The sequence below is a fragment of the Canis lupus genome, chromosome 27 (assembly GCF_048164855.1).
Source record: "Canis lupus baileyi chromosome 27, mCanLup2.hap1, whole genome shotgun sequence".
Classification (NCBI taxonomy): domain Eukaryota; kingdom Metazoa; phylum Chordata; class Mammalia; order Carnivora; family Canidae; genus Canis; species Canis lupus.
The window spans coordinates 9,501,466-9,529,458 of NC_132864.1; the positions used below are offsets into that span (position 1 = coordinate 9,501,466).

The following is a 27,993-nucleotide window of genomic DNA, read 5'->3' on the forward strand; positions in this document are numbered from 1 at the left end:
CACAGAGGCATTTGCTATCTGCTTGATTCCCTTAGACTCATGGCCCTGTGTGTGTGTGTGTGTGTGTGTGTGTGTGTGTGTGTTGGGGGTGTCTGAACAGAACATTAATTGCTCCATTGGCTTGACACCCTGTGAGTATGAAGTACGATCTGGTAGGTTGTTAGCTGAGTTTGCATGATTGCCGGGATGCTCCGACTGCTAAAATATTCATCTAGGGGTTAGAGACTAAGTGCAACACGACTGTATGGAAAGTTGCCAACTCTTCTTGGATCTGAGGGTTTACGGACGAGGGGTTGCAGGATGTGAAGCCTGGAAGTTCTAGACTCCGGGGACAAAGTGCTCCATTGACAGGAAGGCCTTCCTAACAAACTCTTCCTCCCAACTATACACGTAGGAGGCCATTCCATCAGGGAAGGAAGCAGGGACTGTTATGTTGCTGAGAATCTCAGGTTGGGTTTGTTAGCAGCAGACCTGGAGCCGTCGGTCCACTTGTAAGTGATTCTACAAGACATGGGATGGGGACGAGGGAAGCAGTTCACATAAAGGACAGGATGTGATCAGAGAGGGTGCCAGCCTCCCTGGATCCCTGGGGAGCTCTGCAGCGTCCATCACAATTGACAGTTGTCTGGGAGGAGAGGAGGTGAGTTTTTATGCTCTGCACCCCTCCGTCATGTGCAAGGACTGCCCCCCCACCCCGAAAATGTTAACTCTCAGGCTTTCCTAACAGTCTGGAGAGTGGGTGAGAGTGCCCAGGAGCCCAGGGCAGGGCTCCAAAGGACACAGGTGCAGGGTGTTAGGGCAAGGCCTGCTGCTAGGCACTGGCTGGGTCCCCCCACTCTGGAATTCATCTCGTGAAGCCCTTATGCCTAATGTGGCAGTGCTCAGAGAGTGGACCATTAGAGAAATAATTAAGGTTAAGTGTGGCCATAAGGGTGGGGTCCAAATCTGATAGGGCCAGGGTCCTTATAAGAAGAGCCATCAGAGCTTGCTCTCTCTCTCTCCCTCCCTCTCCACCCCCCCCCCCAGGGTACACACAGGAAAGGCCATGTGTGGACACAGCAGGAAGGCCAAAAAGTGAGAGGTCCCCTCCAAAACCAACCCTAAAGGATCTTGATCTTGGACTTCGAGCTCAAGAACTAGGAGAGAATAAACATTCATTCTTTAGCCCCCATCGGTGGCATTTTGTTAGAGCCGCCAGAGCAGACTACCAGCCCACGCAGGAACACAGAAGCAGTACGGGGGCCTGAAGTGGGACCCAGGGGGCAATGTGCACCACACTGGGCGATTCATGGCACAAATTCCCATTACGACAGGAATATGCATGAATGACGCCCGGTCCTAATCACCGAGGATCATCTTATAAAATAATTCTTATAATTGTATGCTTATTGTAATGCATGTTAGGACCTAGCAGAGGTACTTGGCCTGTATACTTTCAAGAATATTATCACTAAAGATACAGGTGAATTTAAAATACCCAGAGCAATTTAAAGTTGATTCAGATTAGACTTTTAAGCGATGCAAGCATCCATGACGAGGTGTGACTGTGGGCAGGGGCCACTGGGGTTTCCCACTTTCCAAGCTGACACCACAGTGTCCCCAACAACATCCCTTGGATAAATTGCTCTTCGGATGGAACAAGCCAGGATCATCACTTGTGAGTGCATTGAACAAAGCTCACCAATCCAGGCAGGAACCTAAAACTTCCCTCCGAATCAACTAGGCTTAAGTTAAATGAGGAAGGCAAGTCCATCTGAAGAGGAGGACAGGGGATGTCCTGCTCAGGGAAGGCCAGGTAAAGCCACCAGTGTGGGATCCATATCCCTGTCTTTCATGGCCCAGCCCCCTTCCTGGAAGAACTTCAGCAAGTCCTTTCTCTGCCACCTGCAGCCAGGGCACACCTGCGCTCTTCTCTGTGTGAGGGACCTGATTTCAGGGCCTGTGGGGCCTCTGTCTGTGCCTGCAAGGCTGTCATTCTCTGTTCCTGCATATTCTATTCCTTCCCCTGCCCCCATCCTTCATCCTTTGAGGAGAGTTCACAGGTATCACTACGGAAAGCCCTCCATAGCCCGGGATTGCCGTCAGGCTCACAGAGGCTAAGCAGGGCTCCTAGGGACCCCCACCGCCTGGCAGCCAACCTTGTGTCCTCTCCTCCTCTGAGAAAGGCCCAGACTTGCTTCTAATGAGCAGAATACAGCAAAAGTGTGTGGATGTCACTTGTGAGATTATATAATAAAATACTCTGACTTCCATTTGCTGGCACTTCCTTTCTCCCTGGACCTTCTCACAGGCTTGATCTGATGGAGGAAGACACCTGGAAAGGAACAAGAAGCCGAGGCCCTCAGTCCTGTAGCCCTCGAGGACCTGAATCCCGCACATGACCACATAAGCCTGGGAGTGGGTTGGCTCTGCTGAGCCTTCGGATGAGACCACAGGTCCTGGTGGAGGATATGCTGACTGCCTTTTAGTGACAGACCCTCAGGAAGGGGTCCCAGTGAGGATGTGCCTACATCCCTCACCCAAGGAAACATGAGATAATAAACAAGTTCTGAACTCGTAAGCTTTGGGGTACTTTGTCACACAGCTGTAGGAAACAAGAGTGCTTGGCTCTACAGGCAGTGGGGAGTAGCCCTCTTTCCCCAGGGGGACTTGCATCATCCATGTCAATGAACACCCTTGAGTTGGGGTCCTTCTGGTCCCAGGTCTCCACCTCATTCAGGTTCCTTGATGGGGGGTGGCCTAGATCTGACTCAGTTTTCAGGGGACATCTGCTGGGCATAGCACACAGCACCTCCCATGGATACCAACCAAGGCTTTCCGCAGAGCGTGGCGAGGAAGGCAGTGAGCATGAACACCCATCCATCAGCGAAGTGCTGGTAAACAGGCTTTCCAGAAAAAAAAGAAAAAAAAAAAAAAACCCAGCAGCTCACCTCCCAGCAAACACACCTGGCCCAGAGCAGACCTCTCAGAAGACTCAGCACATAGAGGATTGCCTCCAGGACCCTCAAGAACGAGCCACCACAGGGCTTCCTCCCTCACTTTGAGACTCCTCCTGACTGTGTCATGAAGAATGACTTACATGCACAACTTCACTGTCTGTTAATGAATACCTTCATTTTTATTTGTCTAATTAACACCAGTATTATGGGCTAGTCAGACTTTATGTGCATTTGGTTCAGGAGATTTAATTGTGCCTCTGGTCTTCTGCTTATACCCAGAGGACCCTGGCATGCATTTCTTTCTGGTTACTTCTTCACAAGTCGAAACATTTGGACACACGACCCTCACCCCACATGTGGTACTAACAGTCCTTCTTGGGGTGATCAGGGGAAAGGTTGGTGTTTGAACCAGGGAGCTGCTCGGGCGGCCAGATGTTTTCCCTGGCGACCCATGAAAGGAAGGACCGCAGAGAGGGTTTACGATCAAAGAACTGGGTGTTTCTAAACAAAGTGGAGAATTGGCAGAATTTTCCTTGGCAGGCTTGTAGCATTTGTTGAAGAAAATGTGTCCAATGATGGGCTGCTTTTCCCTTTAGGGTCACTCCCATCAAGAAAATACACAAACAGAACGTGCCAAGAGCCCTAAAAATGATCAAACTTTTCAATTCTGGAGAAGCCACTTCAAGTGAAAAGAGAAGTAGATAAAGCTTGATGTGAAAGGTGGTTTACTGCCGCATTGTTTTTCATAAGAATAAAAGTCAAGAACAACTGCAATGTCTAAAGTCACGGGTATGGTTATTTAAGTAACGTTAAATCTATATGATGGAATATCACGAGGCCGTTTAATGTGTTTTTGGGGACAATTTAACGTCAAGAGAAAATGTTTTCAGTAGAAGTGAAAGCATCTTAAAATCCATGTATAGATTACAATACCGGATTTATAAGATAAATAAACCGACTACGCATTTACTGCAGGTATAAAACACGGGAAGGGAATGAACCAGCACGTTAGCTGTGGGTTATCCTTGGGAGGCAGAACAGCGAAATATTATTTAGCTCTTTTCCCTCGCATAACTGTGCTTTACAAATACTCTAAAGCAAGTATGTGTTGTTTTATACACAGCAAACAATTACTTTAAATAATAATCCAGTTCTCTGTGTAGAATCTCGCATAGCACATCCTTATGTACCGTTGTCATGGGCCGTCACCCCATCTTGAAATCCCTCCTCACTGAAGACTGGCTCTAATCCTGCACGACTCTGACACCAGCTCCGATGTGTGCATTTCCCTGCACCACCAAGCAGCGCTCCGACACCAGCTGGTGCCCTCCAATTCCACGTGATCCTGACTCGGTCCACCCGGAGATGACATCGGATCCCCAGGTAGGGGCTCCATCCCACGGGACTTCCCCCCCACCCCCCACCGCCCCCTGCAGGTGCCAGTGGCAGGTCCAGGCTGTCACCTGAGCTTCTGACCCACCCGCTATAAACTCGAGGTTCCCCTGACTGCCTCCTTGGGTTTGATTAGTTTGTGACAGCAGCTGGCAGGACTCAGAGAAACCTTCCCTTACTAGGTTAAAGGACATAACTCAGGAGCAGCCAGATGGAGGAGACGCACAGGGCGGACATCTTCACGTCCTTTCTCGGTGCCGCTCGCCCTGAATCCCCATGGGCTCACCTACCTGCGAGCTCTCCGAGACCTATTCTTTCAGGTTTTTCTGGAGGCCTCATTACAGGCTTAAAACTAATTAAATCCCTGACCATTGGGAACTGAAGTCCATCTCCAGCCCCTCTGCCCTCCCAGGAGATGTTGGGGGTGGGGTTGGGGTGACCCAGGTTGGGGTGACCCAACCCCAGGTGGGGTTGGGGTGACCCAGCTTTCCAAAAGTCACATCATTAACATAAGAAAAGTCACCTTTATTGCTCTTATCACTCATTTACAAAATTCTGAGGGTTTTAGAAGCTCTGTTCCAGGAACAGGGATGAAGACCAAATGCCTATTTCTTATCATAAAGCACAACATCACACCCTCAAGGAATGAGTGCCTGGAAGAAAGCAGCCTCTGATAATCTAGAGAGGGCAAGGGCAGGTAACACAGCCCAGGGACTTGAGCCCACGTGCAGAGAATGCATGAGGCCCGGGAGGCAGAGCAAACCATGCCAGCCTGCCTCTGACCCAAAGCCCAAACAACAGACTTAGGACCAGAGCCGCGCCTGCCCCGCCTGGAGCTGCCAGATGGTCCTGCCAGCTGATGTAAGTGCCTCCAGGTTCCCAGGCCCAGGGGTTAATAGCTCTGCTAAGCAGCAGTTAAATGTGAGTGTAAGGCCAGCCTTACAGGTGGTGACCCGGTCACTGGACCCTGCGTCCCCTGTGCTTACCTGTTACGTGTGCTGGACCCCAGGCGCTGGCACAGCACGGTGGTGGTAGCATGCTTTCCGCCATTCCCCATCTCCTGTTTGACATCCCACTGCCGGGGCTCGCTGGTCTGAGTGCCCAGGATGTTCACCCCCTTCTTCACCTTGGCTCTGCGGATATGAAGACAGGCAAGAGAGAGCCACAGCGTTAAAGACCTGGCTTCTGCAGATGTGCCCAAGCTCCACTACGCTGCAGGCGACCACCCCTTGTCCAACTGTCCACATTTGCGTGGCCCATGTGGAGATGGATGGAGGGCACCAGAGGGTGGTGATGCAGGGGTGAACAGATGGAGTAGAAGGGGGAGGACCCCAGACTCCAGAGCTGTGGATCTTGCTATCCAGATCTGAGGGGAAGTGTCCCTGGACAGACCCTAAACCGAGAAGTAGCCCCATTAAGTGTTCAAGGGGAGCATCCTCTTGCCTTGGCACATCATTGTCACTCCTGGTGTGGGGTAGTGTCCTGCAGGGGGCATGTGGCAATGTCTAGAGACATTTCTCCTTGTTACCACTGGGTCAGGGAGTGGGAAGCCCAGGACGCAGTTAAACATCCTACAGTGCCCCGCGCAGGCTCCCACAACACAGGCTCATTAGTCAGGGGATGTGGAGTGTGGCTGAGCTGGGACTCCCGTGCCCCAAGGCTTATGCTCTGGTTTCGCCACTTTGTCGCTGTGTGGCTCTGGGCCAACCTCTCTGTGCCACAAGTTCCCCTCTGTAATGGATCCGCTAATAAAGCTGAATGATGAATTCATACAGAGAAAGAGATTAAAGTAGCGTGAGGCATACAGCAAGCACTTAATAAGCACTTAGCACTTAGTGCTTAGCACTTAATAAGCACTTAGTTATTGCTCCATGACTTCATCCTGCTCTGGGTGACTGCTGGGCCTCCTTGGGCCAGGCACCGACCAAAGTGCACTATGTCAGGACTTGGAGAAAAGAAAGCTCTTCTCCAGGGCCCACCTTCTGGTGGGGGCTCAGCCTCCGAGAGCCTCAGTGTTCTCAGCAATGGACCCGAGAGAAGAGCAGTAGATGGACCACAACACCCACCTGTCCTGTCCCCCAAATCCCGCTCATAGGAGAACAGAAGCCCCATTTGTAAAGATGAGGTGGGGAGGGACTTGCACGGCTGCCATGGATTCTTTTTTTTTTCTTTTTTCTTTTTTTTATTTAAATTCAATTTGCCAACATATAGTATAACACGCGGTGCGCATCCAATCAAGTGCCCCCCTCAGTGCCCGACACCCAGTCACCCCAACCCCCCGCCCACCTGCCCTTCCACTACCCTTTGTGTGTTTCCCAGAGTTAGGAGTCTCTCATGGTTTGTCTCCCTCTCTAATTTTTCCCATTCAGTTCCCCTCCTTTCCCTTATATAATCCCTTTCACTATTTCTTACATTTCCCACATGAGTGAAACCATATGATTGTTCTTGCCACGGATTCTGAAACCCGATAGAAGGTGCGGGCAGGGGTACGCGGGAGCAAGCCTTCCACACGCAGCCCCCATGGTCAGTGGGAAAAGCCAGAACCAGCAGGGCTTATGCCACAGTCACCCGCCCCAGGGATCGGGGGTCTCAGTCCCCACACAAGAGTGGATGAAGATCAATAAGGAAGATTCTCTGTTTATGAAGCAGCTAGATGCATATATTGTTCCCCTTCCCACCCAACAGGGTGAGTGCAGAACCCCTCGCCGGGGCTGTGAGATCCCTGGGGAATTGAGAATGGGATTGCCATGCTGTCAGGAGAGTGACCATGTGACCCTATGCATAAAGATCATTGAGATTCCCAGCCTCCATCCCCAAAGCTGGGCCCTCGCTCCCCTGGGAAAAATGCGACATTCAGGCGGACATTGGGGCTTCTCCAAACAGCCAGCCAGGGCGCCTGGGCTCAGAGCTTCCCATGGTGGTTTAGTCCCTCATTCACTTACAGGTGCCGGGCACCAAGAAAAGTCTCCACATTATTCCAGAGACCAAAAGAAGCAAACAGAAAAGAAAAGCAACCTGTAGGAAATAGAGCCAATGCAGGAAAGACCATAATTTTAAAACTCACACTGTCACCCACGATCATGGAGAGATCAGAGAACATGCCATACTCATGAAACAAAAACAGGATGTCATTAAATTAAAATAAATAAATAAATCTGAAATAAAAAAAAGCACTCAGAAAAAACAAACAAACAAACAAGTGCTTGGAAATTAAAAATGTCGTAGCAGAAATGGAAGGTCAGTAGACTGACTGATGGAGAGAGGAAATTTATCCCAGGTAGCAAAAAAAAAAAAAAAAAAAAAATAGAAATAGAGAAGATGAACAGAAAAGGCTATTTTGAGGTTCAGTATTTGAATAACAGAAAAAATAAAAGAAAAAAAACAATAATCAGTGAAGTCATTCAAGAAATTTCCCCAAAGTAGAGGCCCTGAGTTTCCAGGCTGGATGGGTCCCCTTGGTGATGAGCACAGTGAGTGGGGACAGACCCGCACCCAGGCATAGGACACAGTTCGGGCTACAGAGGAGTGGATTCAACAGTCCTCCAGAGAGCGGGAAAGGTCAGGGATGAGCGTGGATTTGGAACTCACAGCAGCCGCTGTGGGATCAATGGGGATGTGATTCCCAACCTAGCCCTCTACACCAGCTGGATTATGAAGAATGTTTCTGGATGTGCAAGCTCTCCAAAAATCCAGCATCCTACGGCCTGAAGATGTGCTCCATCAAGAGAGGGAGTAACCCAGAAAGGCATCTGATGTCAGAGGCACAGGAAGAGGATCCCACACACAAGCAGAGGGAGGGTGGCTAAAGGGACAGCCCCCCTGGCTCCCCACCCCCCGACCCCCGCCGTGAGCAGTTGAGTCTGGTAGCCAAGCCCTCCAGAAACAGGCATTCTCCTAAGGAATTTGAGCAAAACAAATGCTCTGATCTAGGAGATCTAGACAGTCAGCCAAGAGCCTGGGAATATACAAGAGCTCAATAAACAGAAAACAAAGGAAAAGAATAAAACCAAGTCAGTTTTTAATCCTGAAGATAAGAAATCATCACTCAAAAGAGCCAACATGATCATAATTTCATACTTGGTTTTACGGCGATGAGCACCCATGCTTATATTATTTTAAACACTGAATATCAATCTAGACGAAATATGATTCTTATATTGGAAGGATGGCGATATAGAAAGGAATGCCCTTATGGGGGGCAATATTTTGTCCTTTGTCGTGGAAAATTTATAGATATTGCCCAGAACAAACTCCAAAAGAAGGGTGGTGTATCCACATCTCTATGCCAGTCTGCAATATGGACATGAATTCCATATAAGGTAAGAATCTTGCCTCTGGAAGGAAAGAGAATCCTGCAGGATTTTTTTCCAAATCACTTTTCAGTTTGAAAGTTTTGAGATTAAGAGGAAGTTGTAAAACCAACCAACGTACCCCCACCACCATGTTCTCATGAACCCTTCCCCCAACTCCCCCAAGGATCTCATCTCACTGACGTCAGGTGCAGACCTTGCTTAGATCTCACCTGTGCTCACGTGCAGGTTCTTCGTGGTGAGTAGTCATGGGAAGGACATCTCTCACGTAGATCTGAGTTACCCCCACCACACCCAGAATATGGAACCACACAGTAAAGGCCAGAACAGTCAGGCCCTGGCGAACACGCCATCTGTGCTCTGTCACCATTGCCTTGTCACTTGGAGAATGCTATATACAGTGTTTACCAACAAACGCTGCAGAACTCTTTGACTCCTTAGGATATACACAGAGTTTCAGCTTGGAAAATGACACACACACACATGCACACACCTACCCCTGCCCTACTCCCCGAGTGGAGGTCACAAATCCTCATGAATAGATCAACACTGTCAAGCAAACCCGATGCCGGCAGTCACTGAGAGGGAACCAAAGGTTGACAAGCCCCATCTCCACTTTCAAAGTTAGGGTGTCCTACTCAGCATCATCCCCCAGAGCTGCAAGAGCTGCAAGAGCTTGTCAGCAGCAACAGGCACCTCTTCTTTGGAAACTTCTCCCAAGTCTTGTGTTAAAATGATGTGCCGCACACACGTGTCACCTTGGTGCAAGGAGACCAGGGCATACTTGAGGGATAGACATTATGGACACATCAGCACGCAAAAGCCCCATTTGTCTCAAGACAGGGAAATCCACGCCCCATCAGTCTCTTACCAGGGACACCTTCTAACTTTACTACCCATAAGAAATGTCTCATGAAATGTGACTGCTTGAAATCCAGTTTTGCCACATTTGGATTTTGCTCAAGACTCCAGGTTTCACTGAAGCTACAAAGGGTCCTTTCCACTTAATAGCTTGCACAGATAGGAGGTCTCTTGCTGCCTGACACCGTGGCTGGTCTCATCTGTGTGTCAGGTGGGAGGAAGACACAGGGTTTAAAAGGCTGATTTTGTTAATTAGGCATTTTCTGTATGAGACCATTAGATGTCCCCTGGTACATCAAGGAACTGGCCGTTGCAAGAATCTGGGGTCCCCAGGGTGGAGTTTTGCAAAGAGAGCCAGTAGTGTGGAGACGTGGTGGCATCAGAGGAGGCTCCATGAGGATGCCTGGCTTCGGGGCAAGGGGCCAGGAGCCAGCTGGCACGGGACAGGCCACTTCTGCTCAACATCTCAAAGGCTGGAGAAGGCGGTGGAGTGGATGCAGAAAAGCCGGCTTCGGGTCCAGCCTCTGCTGGTGATGAGCTCTGTGGCCTTGGGAAATCACTCCCTGGCCTCTGCTCCTCTCCAGCCTGTCTAGGGGGTGGTTTAGTTCAGCGGTCCCCAACCAAGGGTCTGCTGTTGCTGGGGTTGGAAGGTGACTCAGGATGCTCAGAGACAGCGCCGCCTAACCAGAGCAATGTCGGCAGCAGTGCTCCCCAGCAGGTGCTGTGCAGGGTGCTGAGCAGCATCAACACAGGGCGCGGCTGTGGGCCTGTCCTGGGGGTGCTTCCCAGCCGGTCTGGGTGCCCCAGAGCCGGCTCATGCTGCCTGCACACACGCCTCAGTCTTTTAGCATTCAACCCCAAACATGTCCCTCCCTCTTTTCAAAAGGTGCTTGACTCAAGTGTAATATAGGGATGATTAAAGAGAATCAATGTTGAGTACAAATTCTGAACACAGAAAGCCTAATTTCTGCCATCCGATTCATCTGTCTTGGGGTGAGCTGGAATCTCTACGTAAAATGCTCTCCTTAGAAGCTCTTCACGGCCACTGAACTTCTAGAAGCCACTGGTATGACTGCTGCTGGAATGAGCATCTGTGTGGCTTGAGGAGGGCTTAGGGGAGGGCTGGGTACCACTGATCTCTGGTCCTGTAAGGCTGAGTCGGCTGAACCTGATCTGCAGAATATGTAAAAGAGGAAAAAATATAAATAGTTGCTATTATGGGTGGACTTGCACTCCCGTCCGGATCCATATGCTGAACTCCTAGCCCAGTGCTTCAGAATGTGACCTCACAGACACAGAGGGAATCCAGCTCCAGGGCAGCTATGGGGTGGCCCAAACACAAGGACCGATGGCCTCACGTTCCTCGAAGAAGGGGCAGCTTGTAGATAGACACCATACAGGGAGAGTGCCAGGTCAGGATGACGCCAGCCATCTGCACGCCAAGGAGAGAGGACTCAGAAGGAACCTTGATTCTGGACCTCTGGCCCCCCAAACCATGAGACAATACGTCTGCCCTTTCAGCCATCACCTTGGCACTTTGCTATGGCAGCCCTAGCAAATGAATACAGTTGCCGACATTAAAATAAAATCAGAAGAGGGGAGCCTGGCTGGCTCCGCTGGTAAAGCGTGTGACTCTTGATCTTGGGGTTGTAGGTTCGAGCCCCACGTTGGGTACAGAGGTTACTTAAAATAAAATGAAATAAAATGCTCCCATGTAAAATTCTGGATTTCTGCTTTTTAAGCCACCATGATGTTTAGGCATCCAGCAAACACTCACTGAATGTGGCACACGGTCCCATGTGACCAGTGCTGATCTTGGTGAGAAGAATCTAAGGAGCCCACAGTTCTTCCTCCGGAGAGCTCACATCCAGGTGGGAGAGACAAACAATAAACCAAAACATAAGCAAAATGCACAGCATGTCAGGTGCTGGCAAAGGTTACAGGTGAAAGTAAAGCTGCAGAGAGAATGAGGAGGGAGACAGGTGCAATTTTAAATGGGACAGCTGATGAGGGGAGAGGTGGGAGATGGTGAGGCCCACCCATGTGGACAATGGGGGAGCCCCCAGCCAGCAGGGAAAGTCTGCCGCAAGAGGCCTGTGGCAGGCAGGGTCCAGAAGATGCCACCCACGATCCCTGTCCCTGATCCCTCAGCAACGAAACTAGGCCATGCTCCCAGGGCCTCACAGATGCAGACGGGAATGGAAGACCCAGATCAGCTGATCTCATGCTAGGGAGCACGCAGGTTGGCCAGACCTCCTCACCACAGCCCTGTGTAAGCTGACTTTTCTCTGGCTGGCAGTGCAAGGGGCTACCAGAGAGGGTCCACACGTGACTTGGTGCTGCCTGCGGCTGCTGCCCTTGAGAATGGAGAAGCCACGAGCCCAGGAATGGAGGTGCCTGTTAGACGCTGGACGTGGCCCCGACCCATCATCAAGGATGCAAGGTCCCCAGTCCTGCATCCACTGGAAGTGAGTTTAGCCAACCACCCCACGGGTCTTGGAGGAAGAGTCATCCCCAGAGCCTCCAGACAAGAACCCAGCCAGGCTGACACCTGATTTCAGCCTCGGGAGACCCCAGCCCGGAATTTGGTTCATAGAGAATTTCAACCTAATAAACATCTGCTCTTTTAAGTTGTCAAATTTTTAGGAATCTGTTCTACATCCTGGAAAATGGCCCAGTATTGGAGAAGCAGCAATGAATCCAGGGCAGAAAACATGAGAATAGAAACCGCGGGGTGGGAGGTGGGACAGCGTCCCCCCTGGAAGCAGGAAGTGCACTTGCGCATGACTGGTCCACGTAGACTCAGCAGGCTTGCAATGCTGTTCATGAGTGTGTCCTTCCGGTTTGCTTTATTCACTGACATCAGGGGTTTTCGACTCAGGCTCTATTGATACTTCGAAATAGATACTACTTTGCTCAGGGGAGCAGTTCCGTGCATTATGGGATATTTGGCTGCGTCTACTCATGAAATGCCGGTAGCACCTTTCCTCAGTTGTGACAACCAGACGTGTCTCTAGACATTGCCAAATGCCTTTGTGTATGGGGGTAGGTTATCAAACCATCCTTGAGGGCAGCCCCGGTGGCCCAGTGGTTTAGCGTCTGCCTTTGGTCCAGGGCGTGATCCTGAAGTCCCAGGATTGAGTCCCACGTCAGGCTCCCTGCATGGAGCCTGCTTCTCCCTCTGCCTGTGTCTCTGCCTCTCTATCTCTGTCTTTCTCTCTCTGTGTCTGTCATGAATAAATAAATAAAATCTTTAAAAAAAATGCTTGGTTGAGAGCCAGTGATTTATATGACCCCTCTTGGCACAGAGCAGACCATCCCCACCCCAAGGCATGGACCAAGTGACCAAACTTCTACCCAAGAACCAGTGTATCTTCTAGATGCTCCACTGCTGGAATATTGCATTCATTCTTTCCGTGGAGACCCTCAGCAAAGAGGCAAACGTTGGAGGCTCACCACTCTCTGCCACAGAGTGGACATTTCCTATGTCTTTTACAACTGGCACTCAGAGCAGTCAGCAGCAGCATGCTTATCCAACAGCTGGCTACATGAATAATGCAGCAAGGGGAAAGTAAAGACCAAGCTGCCCAAACCACAGTGCCTTTGGGTAATGTACACAGAAGGGGCTCACCTGCACCTGATGTCTATGGACTCCTCCAAGGACTGAGTGGATGGAGAGGAAGGCAGAGAAATCTGGCTGTGATAAATGAACATCTCCAGACTTCATGGTCTCGGGTGCGTGCTTTCAGAGAGGGCTGCCTGGGACAAAGCTAAGAAGCAAGCAGCCTCTGAAACAGCCCGCCCCTGGACTGGCCCCTACAAGGAGATACCATGATGCAAGATGATGACATCCCTGAACAAGCAGGGGGGCAATGTCCCCCTGCACATAGCTGTGCCTTCAACAACCCCCACCTACCTGGCTGCGCACTGCAGGGGTACAGGCTCCTGCTATATACTCATGACGGCTTCTGCAGCTGACAACAGAGGGGATGGTGCTTGGCACGTAGTGCCTGCTGTGTATGAAGGCATAACACACTGATCGTTTGCCCCTCCACGAAATAACACTTGCACATTTATGTTCACGTCCATTCCACCCGGTAACATGCCAAGTCCTATGAAGCTAGATGTGTGGAGAGAAGAGGCTGGGTTTCCCGGTATTGCAAAAACAGTTAAAAGAAAACAAACATTAACCTGTGATCTGGGTCTCTATAGTGTCCTCTGTGCTGCTCTTACAATGTCATCAGGTTGGCATGGCTCCCCTGGGTATTGTGGGCTGGTGCTCACTGCAGGTTACGGGTCTGTGAGATCTCCACCTGGGTTTCCCCAAGCCTTCCCCTCAAATTGTTGACATATCCATACACTCTCTGTGACATCATTTATTATTTTTCCTTAAACAAGACACTTCTTTTTGCTTTAGCATAGTTTTTTCAAAAAGGAAGTGCATGTAACAACCAACCACAAAAGAAAAACAAAACTTTTTCAAAATGCACATTAAGATAAATACATGACAGTAAAATTTTTAAAAAGCCTGTTCATGAATTGCATAAAGTAACATCCCATACTACCAGTGTGCACAACACATTCAGGAAAGCATGGACATACACATAATTTTAAAATGCAGAGTTTTCCTTCATGCATGCAGCTTTGATACATGATCTTTCAGGACATGGAAGGAAGGGAAATCCAGAGGGCCCTGTGTCATGAAAGTATTGAAAATGCTTTTTCGGCATTTTGTTGTTATTAATGTGAGCTGGTTCCTATCTCTCTGTCTCCCACTGGGACCCCAGTGAAGACCATCATCCCATTCCACCAGTAACTCTCTGACCTGGGGCAGCAGAGCCCTGGGGGACAGTGGCCTTGTGTAGATGGATCCCAGCTTTCTGCCCACTGGCGGCATCCTCTTGAATCATTCCTAAATTTCCTATTGGGGCAGCTCTCTGTCTGTCTACAGGAATGGAGACCACAGGAAATGAGGGACAGACTGGTTTCAAGGAGGTGGAAAATGTTTCGGTGGCCACTGTTGCAACTCCTAAAAGAACCTGTGTGTTTGTGTCTGTGTGTATGTATGTGTGCATGTGTGCACCTGTGTGTGCATGTATGCTCCTATGCCTCTACACACAAACATGCAGGTATGCACCTGTGTGCACGTACACGAACATGTGCTCCCATGCATCTGCATGTGTGCACGTGTATGCATATATGTGTGCACACATGTGAATGTATGTGTGCTTTATGCCTCTACGTGAGTGTGCATGGATCTGTGTGCACACATGTGAATGTATGTGTGCACACGTGTGTGCACGGGCATGCATGTATGCATAACCACTGAAATCCAGCTCCTTCTCCATGTGTAGGACTCACTGCCCCTAACTGACGATGACCAGCAGTCATCACCGGTGCATCTGGAACAAGCATCCTCTCCTCTCAGGTCCAATAGGAAAGCGCAGCTGACAAATGTTTTCCCAGCTGAGTGGCTTGGGTTCATCTTCCATTCAGCTTATCAAACACTGACCCCTTTGGCCATTACCTCTTGCTGCCTCAAATCTGCCTTTGACGTTGGGTGCTAAATAAGATGTATCAGTAACTCCACAAATGTTGGAAGCGCAGCCCCGAGCTCGGGGAACACCGAGAGTTCTCAAGCATGTTGTTGTTTCACGTTCTATTCCTTCTCCTCCTCCTGCTGTTCCGGTCCCAGGAAAGGATAAACTGGGCACAAGGGATGTCCCTTCAAAAAATAGACACCAATGTTCTGCTTTCACAGGTTGGCTTCTAAAAACCCCTGGTTCCACCTCCTCATACCCACTGTTCCGGTGTGTCTGCAAAACTGCAGGCTGGTCATTAGGAACCAGTGGTGTGCTGGCAGTCACATCGCGGGGATTTTGCAAGTCGCTTGTTGACAACAGCTATCGTTCAAATATATGTCATACAAATTTACAAGGGAATAATCTATCACCTAGATAACAAAGATAACAAGTACTCAAAGCCCACCATTCCCTAATTATCCTACGCAGTATAGGAATTCCTGTGCTCTCAGAGCTGTGTCTACACGTTCCTGAGGGGGACACGCTTGGGCCATGCAAGGCTGCTCTACATGTCTTCCCAGTGCTATCACAATGGCAGCCTGAAACTGGCTGCAGTGAGAGGGTCTATGCCACATTCACTGGGGCACTCTACACACCAGGGGCTTCACCCCCCAGAGTGCCAGCTGTGAAACATTTGCCTGCACGCCACTGCTGGCTGCTGACTGGGCCAGCACTCCACAGGATGAACTACATTGTAAGTGTTCCCAGCGTCACACATGCAACAACTACTTATTCTCATCCAACCACGCTGCATGGGACAGGGTGGGACATACTGGTCTCTGCTTGGTAGCATGATGTGGGCGGCAGCTGCATCCCTGCATCAGGACAGCTCTACCTCCAAGGCTCCAGCTCGAAAGAATTCCCAGCCACTTGGTCCTTTCCCCACCCCTTAGGCCTAGGGGTGCAAAACGGGTCCCTGCATGCCTCCACCTGCCTATACCTCTATAAACCACTCCTTCAATTGCAAATGATTTTCTATTAACCCTGTAGTGTGCCTTTTGCCTGCTGCTGGCACCCCGATGGGTAAGCCATCGGGTCTTCCATCTGTGGCTTGTCAGTTCCCCATTACTTCCTCCTACTTGGTAATGTTCACTCCATCGTTCACAATGACAAAGAACCTCTACCTGTCCCTTTACAACAGCAGATCTCATTGTGTCTCCCCTGCTTCTCGGAGTTGGACTGCTCCAAGTCACCACAGAATCTGTATTGTAACAGATAACATACTCTTTCTTGGCATTTTAGTAACACACTTAGGGCTATCTCTTGAGTAAGTTTAGTGAACCATTATGGATTAAAATAATTCACCAGAACCCAAACAGAAGAACTATCATGACAAATGTCTCTTGGGCTAAAGAAAGTAGAATTTGGAGCATGAACTTTCTTTGGTAGTTGGCCATGATAGCACTTGCTCTACTCTAAGAAAAACTGGCATTGACTCAACTGTTTGGACTGAAAAATTTCAAGCGAATATAGACAGTATAACACGCACCCATTGGTCACTTTCAATGACTGTCAACATGGAGCCAACCTTCTTTGTCTATCCCCTTCAATGATTCCATGCTGAGATATTTCAAACCAAAGCCCAGATATCTTGCTGTTTCACTTGTCAATACCCAAAGATCTAACAAAATTAGTAATTTACTAATGTAAAAACTTCCCTAATTATCTCAAAGATATTACTCGATATAATTAGTTTGTTCCCATCAGAACCCAAACAAGGCCAACGCATAACGTTCAGTTGTTATATTCTTAAGTCTCTTTTATTTTGCTAACAGTATCACTTTTCCGTTCACTCAGGCAGTTGATATATATATTTTTTAAAATACTAAGTCATCTGTCTTATAACATTCACGTGCTGTCTTATCTGGTTGTGTCTTTGCACTGCCAGCCGATCAGTCCCTCCACCCTTGTATGTTCTTTCAATCGGTTGTTGGAAGTGGAAAGGTGGTTACATACGCATCAAATGGTTTAGGCAGGACTACCTCAGGAGCCCTGCTCTGTGTTTCTTATTCTATCAAGTATTGAGTCCAGATGGTGTCAGCATACACTAAAAGATCTTACGTGTGTATTTCTGGGAGGAGCAGTGCTGTCACAAATCAGTGTTAACCAGGGTGGGGCAAGATGAGATACACCTGTTACAAATGCTGGCTGGTCACCAGTTTGCCATGGCTTTGAGAAGAGGCAGATTTCTGGAAAGGCCAACATGTCAAGTGAACTTTTAGCTTTGAAATGAGAAGCCCTGCAGAGTCCCAGCAGTATAGGGCAAGTCTTCCTGAGACAGGGAATCTATCCTTACAGCCCTTTAAGCAAAGATCTTTCATGCTGTTCCATGGAGGGGTCCCACTGCCACCCTGCTATAAACTATGTGACCCCAGCATCACTCGAAGCCAGGCTCCCAAGCAGAGGGTCTCAACCAAGGGAGACGTGGCGAAGTCTGGAGATGTTTCTGGCTGTCACAAATAAGAGATGATATAGCTGATGTCTAGGGGGTGGAGGTGGGAAAGGTGCTAACCATCCTACCATGCACAGGACAGCCACACGAATAAGGATGACCTGGCCTCAGCTCTCCGTGGTGACAGACTGAGAAACCCTGCCTTCAAGCCAAGCACCCAGCCAGCTGAGCAGTTCTGGCACATGGGAGACATCATAGTCTCACTGCCAGAATAGGTTGCGTGCACTCCTCCAAGACACTACGTGCATCTGTTGCTCTGAGATTACTGCGCTGTGATCCCACGTGTACAGACCGTAAAGAATTTTTATGATCTCACCTTATCAATTTTAGAGAGTATGCTGGCACAGGGCTAATTTAATTAGTGGGGAATAAACCATCAGGAAGATAGTTCATGCTGCAGGCCAGGAGAGATGCTCTGGGGGGACCACGGAGAGCGAGGACGCCAAGTCCCAGAGGTGGAACTCACCTGGATATGTCTGAATGCCCACCCACACAAAACCAAACCAAATTATTTCTGCTGCTTTAACTCACTAGAGTCTGTGGAGGCAGGGACAGAGCCATGCACTCAGTGCTCTGCTGTGTTTGTGAAAATATCCGGCAACAAACAGCTAACACTTACTACTAAAATTCCCAGTATCAGCCAGGCTGTCTGCAAAGTGTTTCCCATGTGTTACTTGAAAAACAAACAAAAACCCCTTCATATGTCACCAGGGATTGCAAATTGAAACAACAATGAGATGTCACTATCAGAATGGCCAAAATCCAAAACATGGACAACGCCAGATGCTGGTGAGGCTGTGAAGTAATGGGAATGCTCATTCCCTGCTCGGGGGGAGTGCAAAATGGTGCCACCACTCTGGAAGACGTTTGGAAGTTCCTTACAAAACTAAAACATTCTCTTACCATATGGTCCAGCAATCACACTCCTAGGTATTTCCCCAAAGGAGTCGAAATTTATATCTGCATAAAAACCTGCATACAGATGTTTATAGTAGCTTTATTCATAACTGCCAAAACTTGGAAGCAACCAAGATGTCCTTCAGTAGGTGGATGGATAACCTGGGATGTATCCAGACAACGGAATATTATTAAATGCTAAAATGTAGTGAGTGATCAAGCCATGAAAGAGGCGGAGGAACCTTAAATGCACATCACTAAGTGAAAGAAGCCCGTCTGAAGGGACTAACTACTGTGTGATTCCAACTAGGTGACATTTTGGAAAAGGCACTACTATGGAGACAGTAGAAAGATCAGCGGTTGCCAGGACTTAGGAAGAGGGAAGGATGGATAAGCAGAGCACAGAGGATTTTAAGGAGACTGAAAATAGTTTGTATGATACCATAATGATGGATATGTATCATGATACATTTCTTCAGACCCATGGAATGTGCGCCACCAAGAGTGACCCCTCAGGTAAACTGAGGACTCTGGATGATAATGATGTGTCAGTGCAGCTTTATCAGTTGTAACAGGTGTCCCACCTGCTGGGGATGCTGATCCTTGAGGAGGCTGTGCATGTGCAGGGGCAGGGGGCATATGGGAAATGCATGTACCTTCCTTTCAATTTTTTCATAAACCTAAACCGGCTCTAAAAAATTAAAGTCTTAAAACACAATAAAGACTTCCTAACCATTCCACTGAGTAGATTCTATGACTATGCTTCTTTTTAAACAGGTGAGAAAAAAGAGATACAGAAGCAAAGAAACTTGCTCAGGATCACACAGGGATGAAAGCCACAGACCGAGGATTTGATCTGAGCAGTCAGGCTCCTGAGTTAGAACAACCAGACTATCCTGTCCCTCAGTGAAGGGACTGGTGATCTGTTCAGAAAGTGTTGACTTGAAAACATGGTCCCCCAGGCCCTACCTTTCGCATTGAGGTGGGAAAGTCTTCTGGGAATCACACACACACACACACACACACCCCGCTCTTAACTTGATAGGCAACTACACTATACTTTAGTCAAGAACCAGTACGAAAGAACGCATTAATAATAAAAACCAAAAAGGGCAAAAGAGCCCATCCATCAAGTCTGTAATGGCTCCTTAAGTAACTTCTTGCAGGTAAGTGAAGTCTCCTTGAGGCTCGCTGGCCAGGCACAAAGGCACTTGGGCAGGAGGGGAGGCTGCAGCGCAGCTGGTCCATCAATATTGATGAGGCTGACCTACTAACTCGCCCCTGCAGGAGCCCTGCATCTCTCCATAGCATCACTTTCCCCAGCAACGTGGTGTAAGCTCCGTCCTCATCGCCAGCTCAGGGTGGCACGGAACATTAAGGCTCCCACACTGGGGCAGCATCACTGAGTAGCCACTTTCTTGATGTCCTCCCAGTGCCTTGAGGGATTCATCTTTCTTTTGTTCTTACATGGGGTGCAATGTGGGACATGGCAGCCAGCCACTGAGGCTTTCCGATTCCTGCACAAGCTCATCCATATTCGCTTCTCTGCCATAGCAGAGGCTTTCTGGGGAAGGGGTGGGGGTGAGCGGGAGGACCCTCAGAGGGGGTAGAAGCTGCAATCTCTCCCTCCAGCTTTCCAGGAGGTCCAATGTGTAGCCAGGGGGATTGAAAGCATGAGCTTTGCGGTCTGCTGCCGTGGTTCGAATCCTGTCTCCAACACTTCCTTGACGCTTTCTACCCTTGTTCATTTATTCAAAGCCCTGCATGGTTGGTCGCCCAGGATCTCCCACTCACCTGCCTCTTTGACTTCATTTTGCAAAGCTCACTCCCTACAATCCCACCCTGCCAGGCGCCTGGGGCTCCTCCCTCTGAGCTTTGTTCTTACTATTCCCTCCTCCCCCGTGCCCTTCCCTCAGACATGCACATGACTGGCTTTGCTCACATGTCACCTTAGACACATCTTTACAGAATGGGACCTGCTCTATCTTCTCTCTTTATCCCACTTACTCATTGCCCATCCTCTTTATCATTGCCTGACATATATAATTGTTTACTTTTTGCTAATGTGACTTCTCCAGTGAAACATATGCTTCATCAGAGCAAGGACCTCACTACTTTGTTCACTGTTGTATTTCCAGAGTCTAGAATAATGCCTGGAACGTGACAGGTACTCAAGAATATTTATTGAACAATTTTAATAAATATTTACTTCTTGAGTGATTGCCCTAAGGCTGACATTGTACTTGGTTTCTGAAATACATAGATAAGACCCTAAGCCTCATGGCAGAGAGCTCATTCTGTGCAGTTCCATAGTCCGGGTGAGAGTCTGTTTTCTGTTCTCAGCCAAGTCGCTTGTGGAGGTTGGTGCCAGGAGGCCTGCCATCTTTGATTGTGAGCTTCCTAAAGGCAGGGCCATATTTGTGTGGTTCCCCTGGAATGGAGTCAAATACAGGCCCTGTTGATGCCCTCTGAGCCATGGACAGCCAGGGACCCCTCCCTGCTGCACGGCAGACATCCCAGCCGCCCTGCATGCTACAACAGGAGGCTTTCCCAAATCCCAGGGGGCTAACTGCACAGCTCAGCAAACCTAAGCTCTGTCTCATGCATTTGAGGCACTGTGAAGTTAAATCACTTACAGCTAACAAGGGGCAAGACAGCTGGGCTTCAGGAGCTATGTTCTTAATTCTTGCACTGCAAGGAATTGTATGTCTCTCGGGAGGACCCGGACAAAAGTCAAAGCATGCATTGACTGTCATCGACCGAAAGCGCGGTTTTGGTGTTATTGACTAGGAAGGTTTTGTGCTGCAAAAAAAAATTGGTATAAGGAATGCTTAAGAAAGAAAGATCTTTAACTGTCTCAAAGCACAGGGTGTATGGAGGTCAGCTCCCCTTGGGTTGATGTCTCCATGAGGTCCTGGGTTTTGTTTCATGGTTCCACAATAATTGCCAAAGGTGTTAGTGTCAAAGTCTTCAACTACCATCACAAGCAGGACACAGGGGGACCAAGGCATGTGAATGATGGCAAAAGGCTTTGTCTTTGGAAGACTCTGTCTCAGATACAGCAGAAGACTTATCTTTATATCTCATGGGCCAGAAGACCATCCCAGCTAGAATGGGAATTGGGAAAAGGACTAGCTGGAAAAAGAAAGTGGGCTCATAGGATCATGATTCACCCTGAGATTCAGCCTACCTTCCTGAGATTAAGGCACCTCCTCCTACAAGCTTGGCATGAGCAGACTCCTGGTAGCGGTGAAGGAGGGGCGACCACTCCTGGGCACTGAATCAGGCCCCTGGGGAGTCCGCCTCACCAATATCCCAGTGGGATCCTCCAAGTCAACCTACAACAATTGCCACCGTGGACAAACAGAAGGGAAGATTCGTCTTATCCTCCACTCCTCAAGGAAGGGCATTCCTGTGTCCGTGGGGTGCTTTGGGCAAGAGTCTCATGAGTAGTTGTGACAAATAGCATTTCTTGTCTGGGTGAGCAGGCAGTTGCGTTTATAACCTAAGCCCAGATATATGTAGAGACCAGATATGTCATCTATAGGGAATTCTGTTGCTGCCACGTGGGCCCTTTCTGTAAGAATACAAGAAAATGAGAGCAAGGAAACCCACCTGCCCCAAAGCCTGCTTCAGAAGGAAGTTTCAGCCTGAAACCCCACCATGACTTTCCTAGCACAGAATCTTAATGAGTAGGCTTTGTTTCTTCCCAATTCACAAATATTTCTCTGTAGCTTCATTTTGGATGAATTGTACCCTGTAGTTTGTCTCTGGCATTGGAATTACATTTTTGGTCAAGAAAAAGGTTGAACAAGGAAAGAAAGGAAGGACACCTGGGCCTGGGGCCTTACGTGACATCGTGCACATGGGCGGTAGAGGTCACAGCAGCAGTGGAAGGGCTCTCTGCAGAGAAGCCACGGTTGACCACAGACCCCTCCCGTGGCCCACAGACAGCATGCAGCACTGACATCCTCAAAAGAATGCTGTGCCACCTCCAAGACCCCGAACGTTTTAAAGTTGTACAGAAGCTAGATTGTGCCCCACACGTTCCCCAACTGTTTCCAAAAGGTCCCTCACATCAGGGATACAGCTGACCTTGACTAACACCCCTCTTCCATCCTAATTACAGAATGCCACAATCCTCCAAGGAATCCATGTGACATTCTCTTAGCGCCTCTAAACTTGTACCCACCATAACTACCCCATGCCCTGGTCAGAGATGAGTCCTAACTCAATCTTGGTTGAACAGAGTTCTTTACGGATTTTTCTGAAAGGGTAACAGTAAAGAATGTCCCTTTTCAAGGCTCATTAAGCTGGCAGATTGTGGGGCTGATGCTGTTGGGGGCATCTGGTCTACCTTGTGGAAATTTAAGAAACAGTGAGGGAGGCAGAACCCTGAAACACCATTCGAGTCCCAGCATCCAGCTCTGCGGGAATCTAGCGTTACCTCCAGACTTGTTGGCTGGGAGAGTGAATCAGTTTCCTTTCTTAAAACAATTGTGGTACAATGCACATAACACAAAATTTGCCAGCATAACCATTTCAAGCATTCAATGGCATTAAGTACATTCACAGGTTTGTGCAGCTGCCACCACCAACTCCAGAAGTTTCTCATCTTTTTGAACTGAGACTCTGTCCCCATTCAACAATTAATTCCCTATTTTTGCTCCCCTAGCCCCTGGCACTGGCCATTCTGCTTTCTACCTCAATGTACGTGACTCCTCTGGGTGCTTCACATAAGTGGAATTATACAGTATTTGTCCTTTTTTGACTGGCTTATTTCACTTTGTATAACATCCTTGAGGCTCATCTATGTTTTAGCACTTGTCAGAATCCCCTTCCTTTTTAGGACTGAATAATATTCTAGTGTTTGGCTACACTACATTCTGCTTATTCATCCACTGATGGGCAGACTTGAGTTGTCTCCACCTTTTCACTACTGTGAATGATGCTTCAATGAATATTGATGTACAGATATTTCACAGATACTTCGAATCCCTGCTTTCAATTACCTTGTATATACCTCAGAAGTGGGATTTCCTTTTGTTTTTGCTTGAATGGCTTGAGTTAGGATTCTGCTGCCTACAACCAAGAAATCCTAGTTAATACCAATGGAATCCCAACATCAATAACAGTGAGGATAACAGCATTGTCCCAAGTAGAGATCTGGCCCGGCTTGCCTTCACCAACGTCTCAGGAATCCCTTTAGATTGATGTGAAACAAGTCAAACCTCAGCCGATATTTCCTAAACAGATGTGTACTCCAAAATCTGCAGGAACTGTTCTGACTTTTCTGTTTGCCAATGAAACGGGTAACAAGGCATGACCACGTAGACATGGGTAAGCACAAGACAGTAGATAAACATTAATTTTCCAAACATTAGACACACAAATGATTCAAACTTCAGAGCCTCTGCAGATGCTGGTCCTTCTTCCTAGAATACTTCTCATTCAGATCTTTCCGGGAATGGCTTATTCTGGTCATTGAGCCTCCGAGCGGCTTGATTCCCCTTCCTAATGAGACCCTCCCAGCCCTAGTTACTAACTGAAGACGTCTTATTTATGTTTTTATTTTTTATAGTGTGTCTTCCCAGTAGAATATAAGGACCATGAAAACAGGGACCTCCCCTTGTCTCCTTCATGACTATATTTTCCCAATTAAACTGGGTATTCCATAAATACTTACAGAAGTTATGAACGAACATTCAGCGAGCATTGCAGACACTGCGCTAATCACTGCTAAGTGTTGCATGTAAACTGCTGGATTTCCTGTGACCAGGATATGTTGTAGCTCCCAGCCTGGGGAAGGGGGCAGAGATGGTCATGCAGGTATTAAGTGTTTGGGGGACAGAAGGGCAAATGTCACTATGGAGGGGACCACACAGTAGTCAGTGGTCCTCAAAAGGTTCTCTGAGGTGCTCCAAGGCTCCCCAAACCCCCTTTGGAATATCCAAGAGGTCATCACTTTCCCAACTATATACCTTTGTGAGCCAGAGGTTCTTTATGCACTTCAACCACAAAATATCCCATCAGCTTGAATGCAGAAGCAGTAGGAAAATCTAGGCGCTTTTGAACACACTCAGGTTTATAAAAATGTAAGGCAGTGAAACGTCTCACTGAGTTCACTTTAATATTGGGAATAGTTATTTCTCATGAGATATGTTATTTGTGCTAACATGCAATGGGCACACATGGATGTATTAAATAAAATATTACTTTTACTACTTGTAGTAAAATCGATTTTTAAAAAAAATATTTTTAATACTATAAGTAGAGATGTATGTGACCTACATAGGAAACTGCTTTTTTTAGGGGGTTCTCAATGATTTTTAAGAGTATGAAGGGGAGCACCTGGGTGGCTCACTGGGTTAAGCATCTGCTTTTGGCTCAGGTCGTGATCTCCGGGTCTTGGGATTGAGTCCCACAATGGGGGTCCCTGCTCAGAGGGGAGTCTTCCTCTCCCTCGGCCCCTCCTCCTGCTCATGCTCTGTCTCTCAAATAAATAAAGTCTTTTAAAAAGAAAGAGTATAAAGGGGTCCTGAGACCAAAGAGGTAGAGAACAGTGGTCTAGGCACACAGTAACAACAGAGATGTCCTTCCACCTGAGGACTATGCAAGAAAGAAAGCAGGACAAATGAATGGATAAAGCAAAAAAGAAGCATTAATAGACCACAGATGAAGATGGTCTGCAGATTAAGCATAATCTCTGCAACTTTCTGGTTCAGGGATACAACAGCAAATGAGGAAAAACATATATATATATATATATATATATATATGTTTTATGTATATATACAATATATGTATATATGTGTGTATATACTACATATGTGTATAATATATAAAGAAAATATATATAAATGAGAAAATGACATGACCAGGCAACATTAACCAGGGGCTCTGACAGAAAGTGTACCAGCTACAGGCATTGCACAGCAGCAAGAGGACAGCTCTGCCTGGGAAACAGTGAACATCTGGAAAATTCTCATGGAGAAGGACACGTTTGGGGCTGGTCTTGTGAAGAGCCGATCTAGAAACCCATCGCCCTTCTCAAAGCAGAGCTGTGCCTGCAGACTTCCGGGGGTGGAACCTGAGTTTGCCTGCAGAGCCCACTCCCTACCTGCCATGTGCATCACTAATTGTTGTGACAAGATGTCATAAGAACGAGCATGAAATCACTACAGGACATGTGCACCCTGGTGTTCTTGAGCTGGCATGGGGTTCAGAGCGCCTCCCCCGTTGTCTGACCATGTGTCAGATCAGTGTGTCCCAGCCTGGGTCTGGAAAACAATCTCCACAGTGCACACAGGACACAGTTCACATAAGACCCGGGAATCAGAGAACAAATAGCTTGTGCACTTAGCTACATGATAGGATAACGACTTAGTTCCATGTCAGCTGTTGATGTCACTGCCCTTACCTTCCTGGGGAGCATCAGGGCAGTGGAATTCCTGGGCTCTAGCCTGTGACGGGTGGGATTTAATACTGGCTCTGCTGCTTATGAGCTGTGCAACCTTGGGCAAGTGGCTCAGTGTCTCTGGGTGTGTGTGTCCAACTATAAAAGCTGGGCTGCCTGGATGTACCAGGTGAAGCACTGGCTCGGCTGGTGGCCAAAGGGCGCCAAGTAACCAAGTGTCCCTGCCACTGCTGATCCTGTATCAGGATCATTATCGTGGAGTCCTCCATGTAAAGACTCATTTTGGAAGCCCCCCCCCCCCAATTCCTGCCTCCTTGCTGGACTAGTTCAGGGCACCAATCCCTCTTAATGGAGAACCCCATTCCACTTAAGTTGAAGAGCCAGGCCACTGGCTAAATGAAACTAACCACTAAACCTCAAGAGTGTGTTTCCTTGAAAAGGAGGGAAGTGACCTCCCTCTGCAGTGAGGGGACAGGTGTGGAATCAGCTCGTTCAGGCTCAGACCCTGCTCTACTCTGTGAGACCTCTCTGCAAACAGGGGCAGGAGCAGGCTGAGGACACAGGGTACTCAGGGGGGCAGGTGGACAGGACACAGAGAAGCAGGCTCTCAGGGCTCAGTGGTTCCCCTCAAATCTCTTCCAAGATGCCATGCTGAGTGGGAGGGGTCTTTGGGGACAAGGTCAGGCGTTACTGCAGGGTGACAGTGACAGGCCAACCAGATAGAGGGTGGTGGTCCCTCCAATCAGGCAGAGGCGTGCGTGCCTCTGGGGCTGGAAACTGAGTGGATTCTGTCATTGGGCGTAACGAGTAGCAGTTATCTCAGCTGCAATGAGCAACAAGTGAGAGGTGATGGAGGCAGGCGTTGGTTGGAAAACCCCTGGAGATGGGAAGACAGCAGAGGTCCAGCCAGGCCCACCTGCCAGGATAGGGCTTCCAGAGGACCCAGCAGACACCTGACATGCTTGCCCTACCATGAACTCCTTACTCTCTCTTACCAGGAGTCCTTGATTTTGTCCAAACTTCAGTGACCAATTACTCCCAAGGAGTTGGGCCCCTTCCTCCAGCCCTGGAAGGGATTGTGTGGAGATGACAACCCACGTGCAAGTCCCTGTCCCTCTCCAGTGACTGGTTTAGGAACAGGCCTATAGTATAGTTTGGTCAGTGATGCAGGAGGCTTTGTTAGCAGGGCCATGCAACTTCTAGAAACATTGTCTTCACCATTGAAAGAGGAAGGGACACTTGTTCACATGTCCTGTGAAGATGTGATGCATGGTGTTGTAGCAACCACCTTGGGAGTTTGAGGGGACAGGTTTGAGCAGTCAGGGTGGAAGAGGTAGAGCTCAATGTGAGGCTTGAACCCAAAGCTCTGAGATTGAGACCGGAGCTGAGATCAAGAGCTAGGTGCTTCACTAACTGAGCCACTCAGGTGGCCCAAGAACCACATCCTTGAGAGCATCAGTGAGCTGTGAGCTAACCACCTTTACACCTTTGGCTTCTTGAGATAATAAACCTACCTGTTGTCAAAGCACTCATGGTCCCTTCCCCTTTCCCTTGACCAGGGTAGACACCACTAACGAATCCTGCTGATCCTGGCTAAGGCTCCCAAGCCTCCCTAACATGGTGTTCTAGAGAGCCCATGTCCAGCTGACCTGTGCCTGAGAGAAAACCTATGTGCTTTCTTGCCTAGATGATGCACAGAAGTCTGTAATAATGCACAAAGTTTTAAAATTTAATTAATTTTAATTCCACTAGCAATACACAGTACCATGATGGTTATTAACAGTCCAAACAGTGCCTCAGCACCCAGATTATACACAACGGACTACCTCTTCACTGCTGACATTCCTCTGTAGTTTATATGTTCTTTATAATGATACTGCGGGTTAGGCGAGGCTGAGATTATCCCGCAATGACAGATGAACAAAATGATGTTCCACCAGCCACAGACATAAAAAATGGGCAGAGATAAGGTTTATTCCACCAAGTCCAACATCCCACTTGGTCATAGCAAGCTTATGATAGCAAAGGTGATGAGCCTTATCACACAACTGCTTGGCAAGCTTGAATTATCAGGTGCCAAAATGCACACCTATGTAAAGGAGGAGGAGGAGGAGGAGGAGGAGGAGGAGGAGGAGGAGAAGGA

General features: G+C 48.4%; 1 protein-coding gene across 1 annotated transcript in view; it reads right to left on the bottom strand.

Moving 5' to 3' along the window:
- Nucleotides 1-27,993, bottom strand: part of TMEM132C (transmembrane protein 132C) — a 301,608-nt gene that overhangs the window by 101,513 nt on the left and 172,102 nt on the right. The window contains exon 3 of the mRNA XM_072802147.1: nucleotides 5,318-5,464. Within this exon, the coding sequence (XP_072658248.1) occupies nucleotides 5,318-5,464 (147 nt within the window). The remainder of the gene's footprint in view (nucleotides 1-5,317; nucleotides 5,465-27,993) is intronic.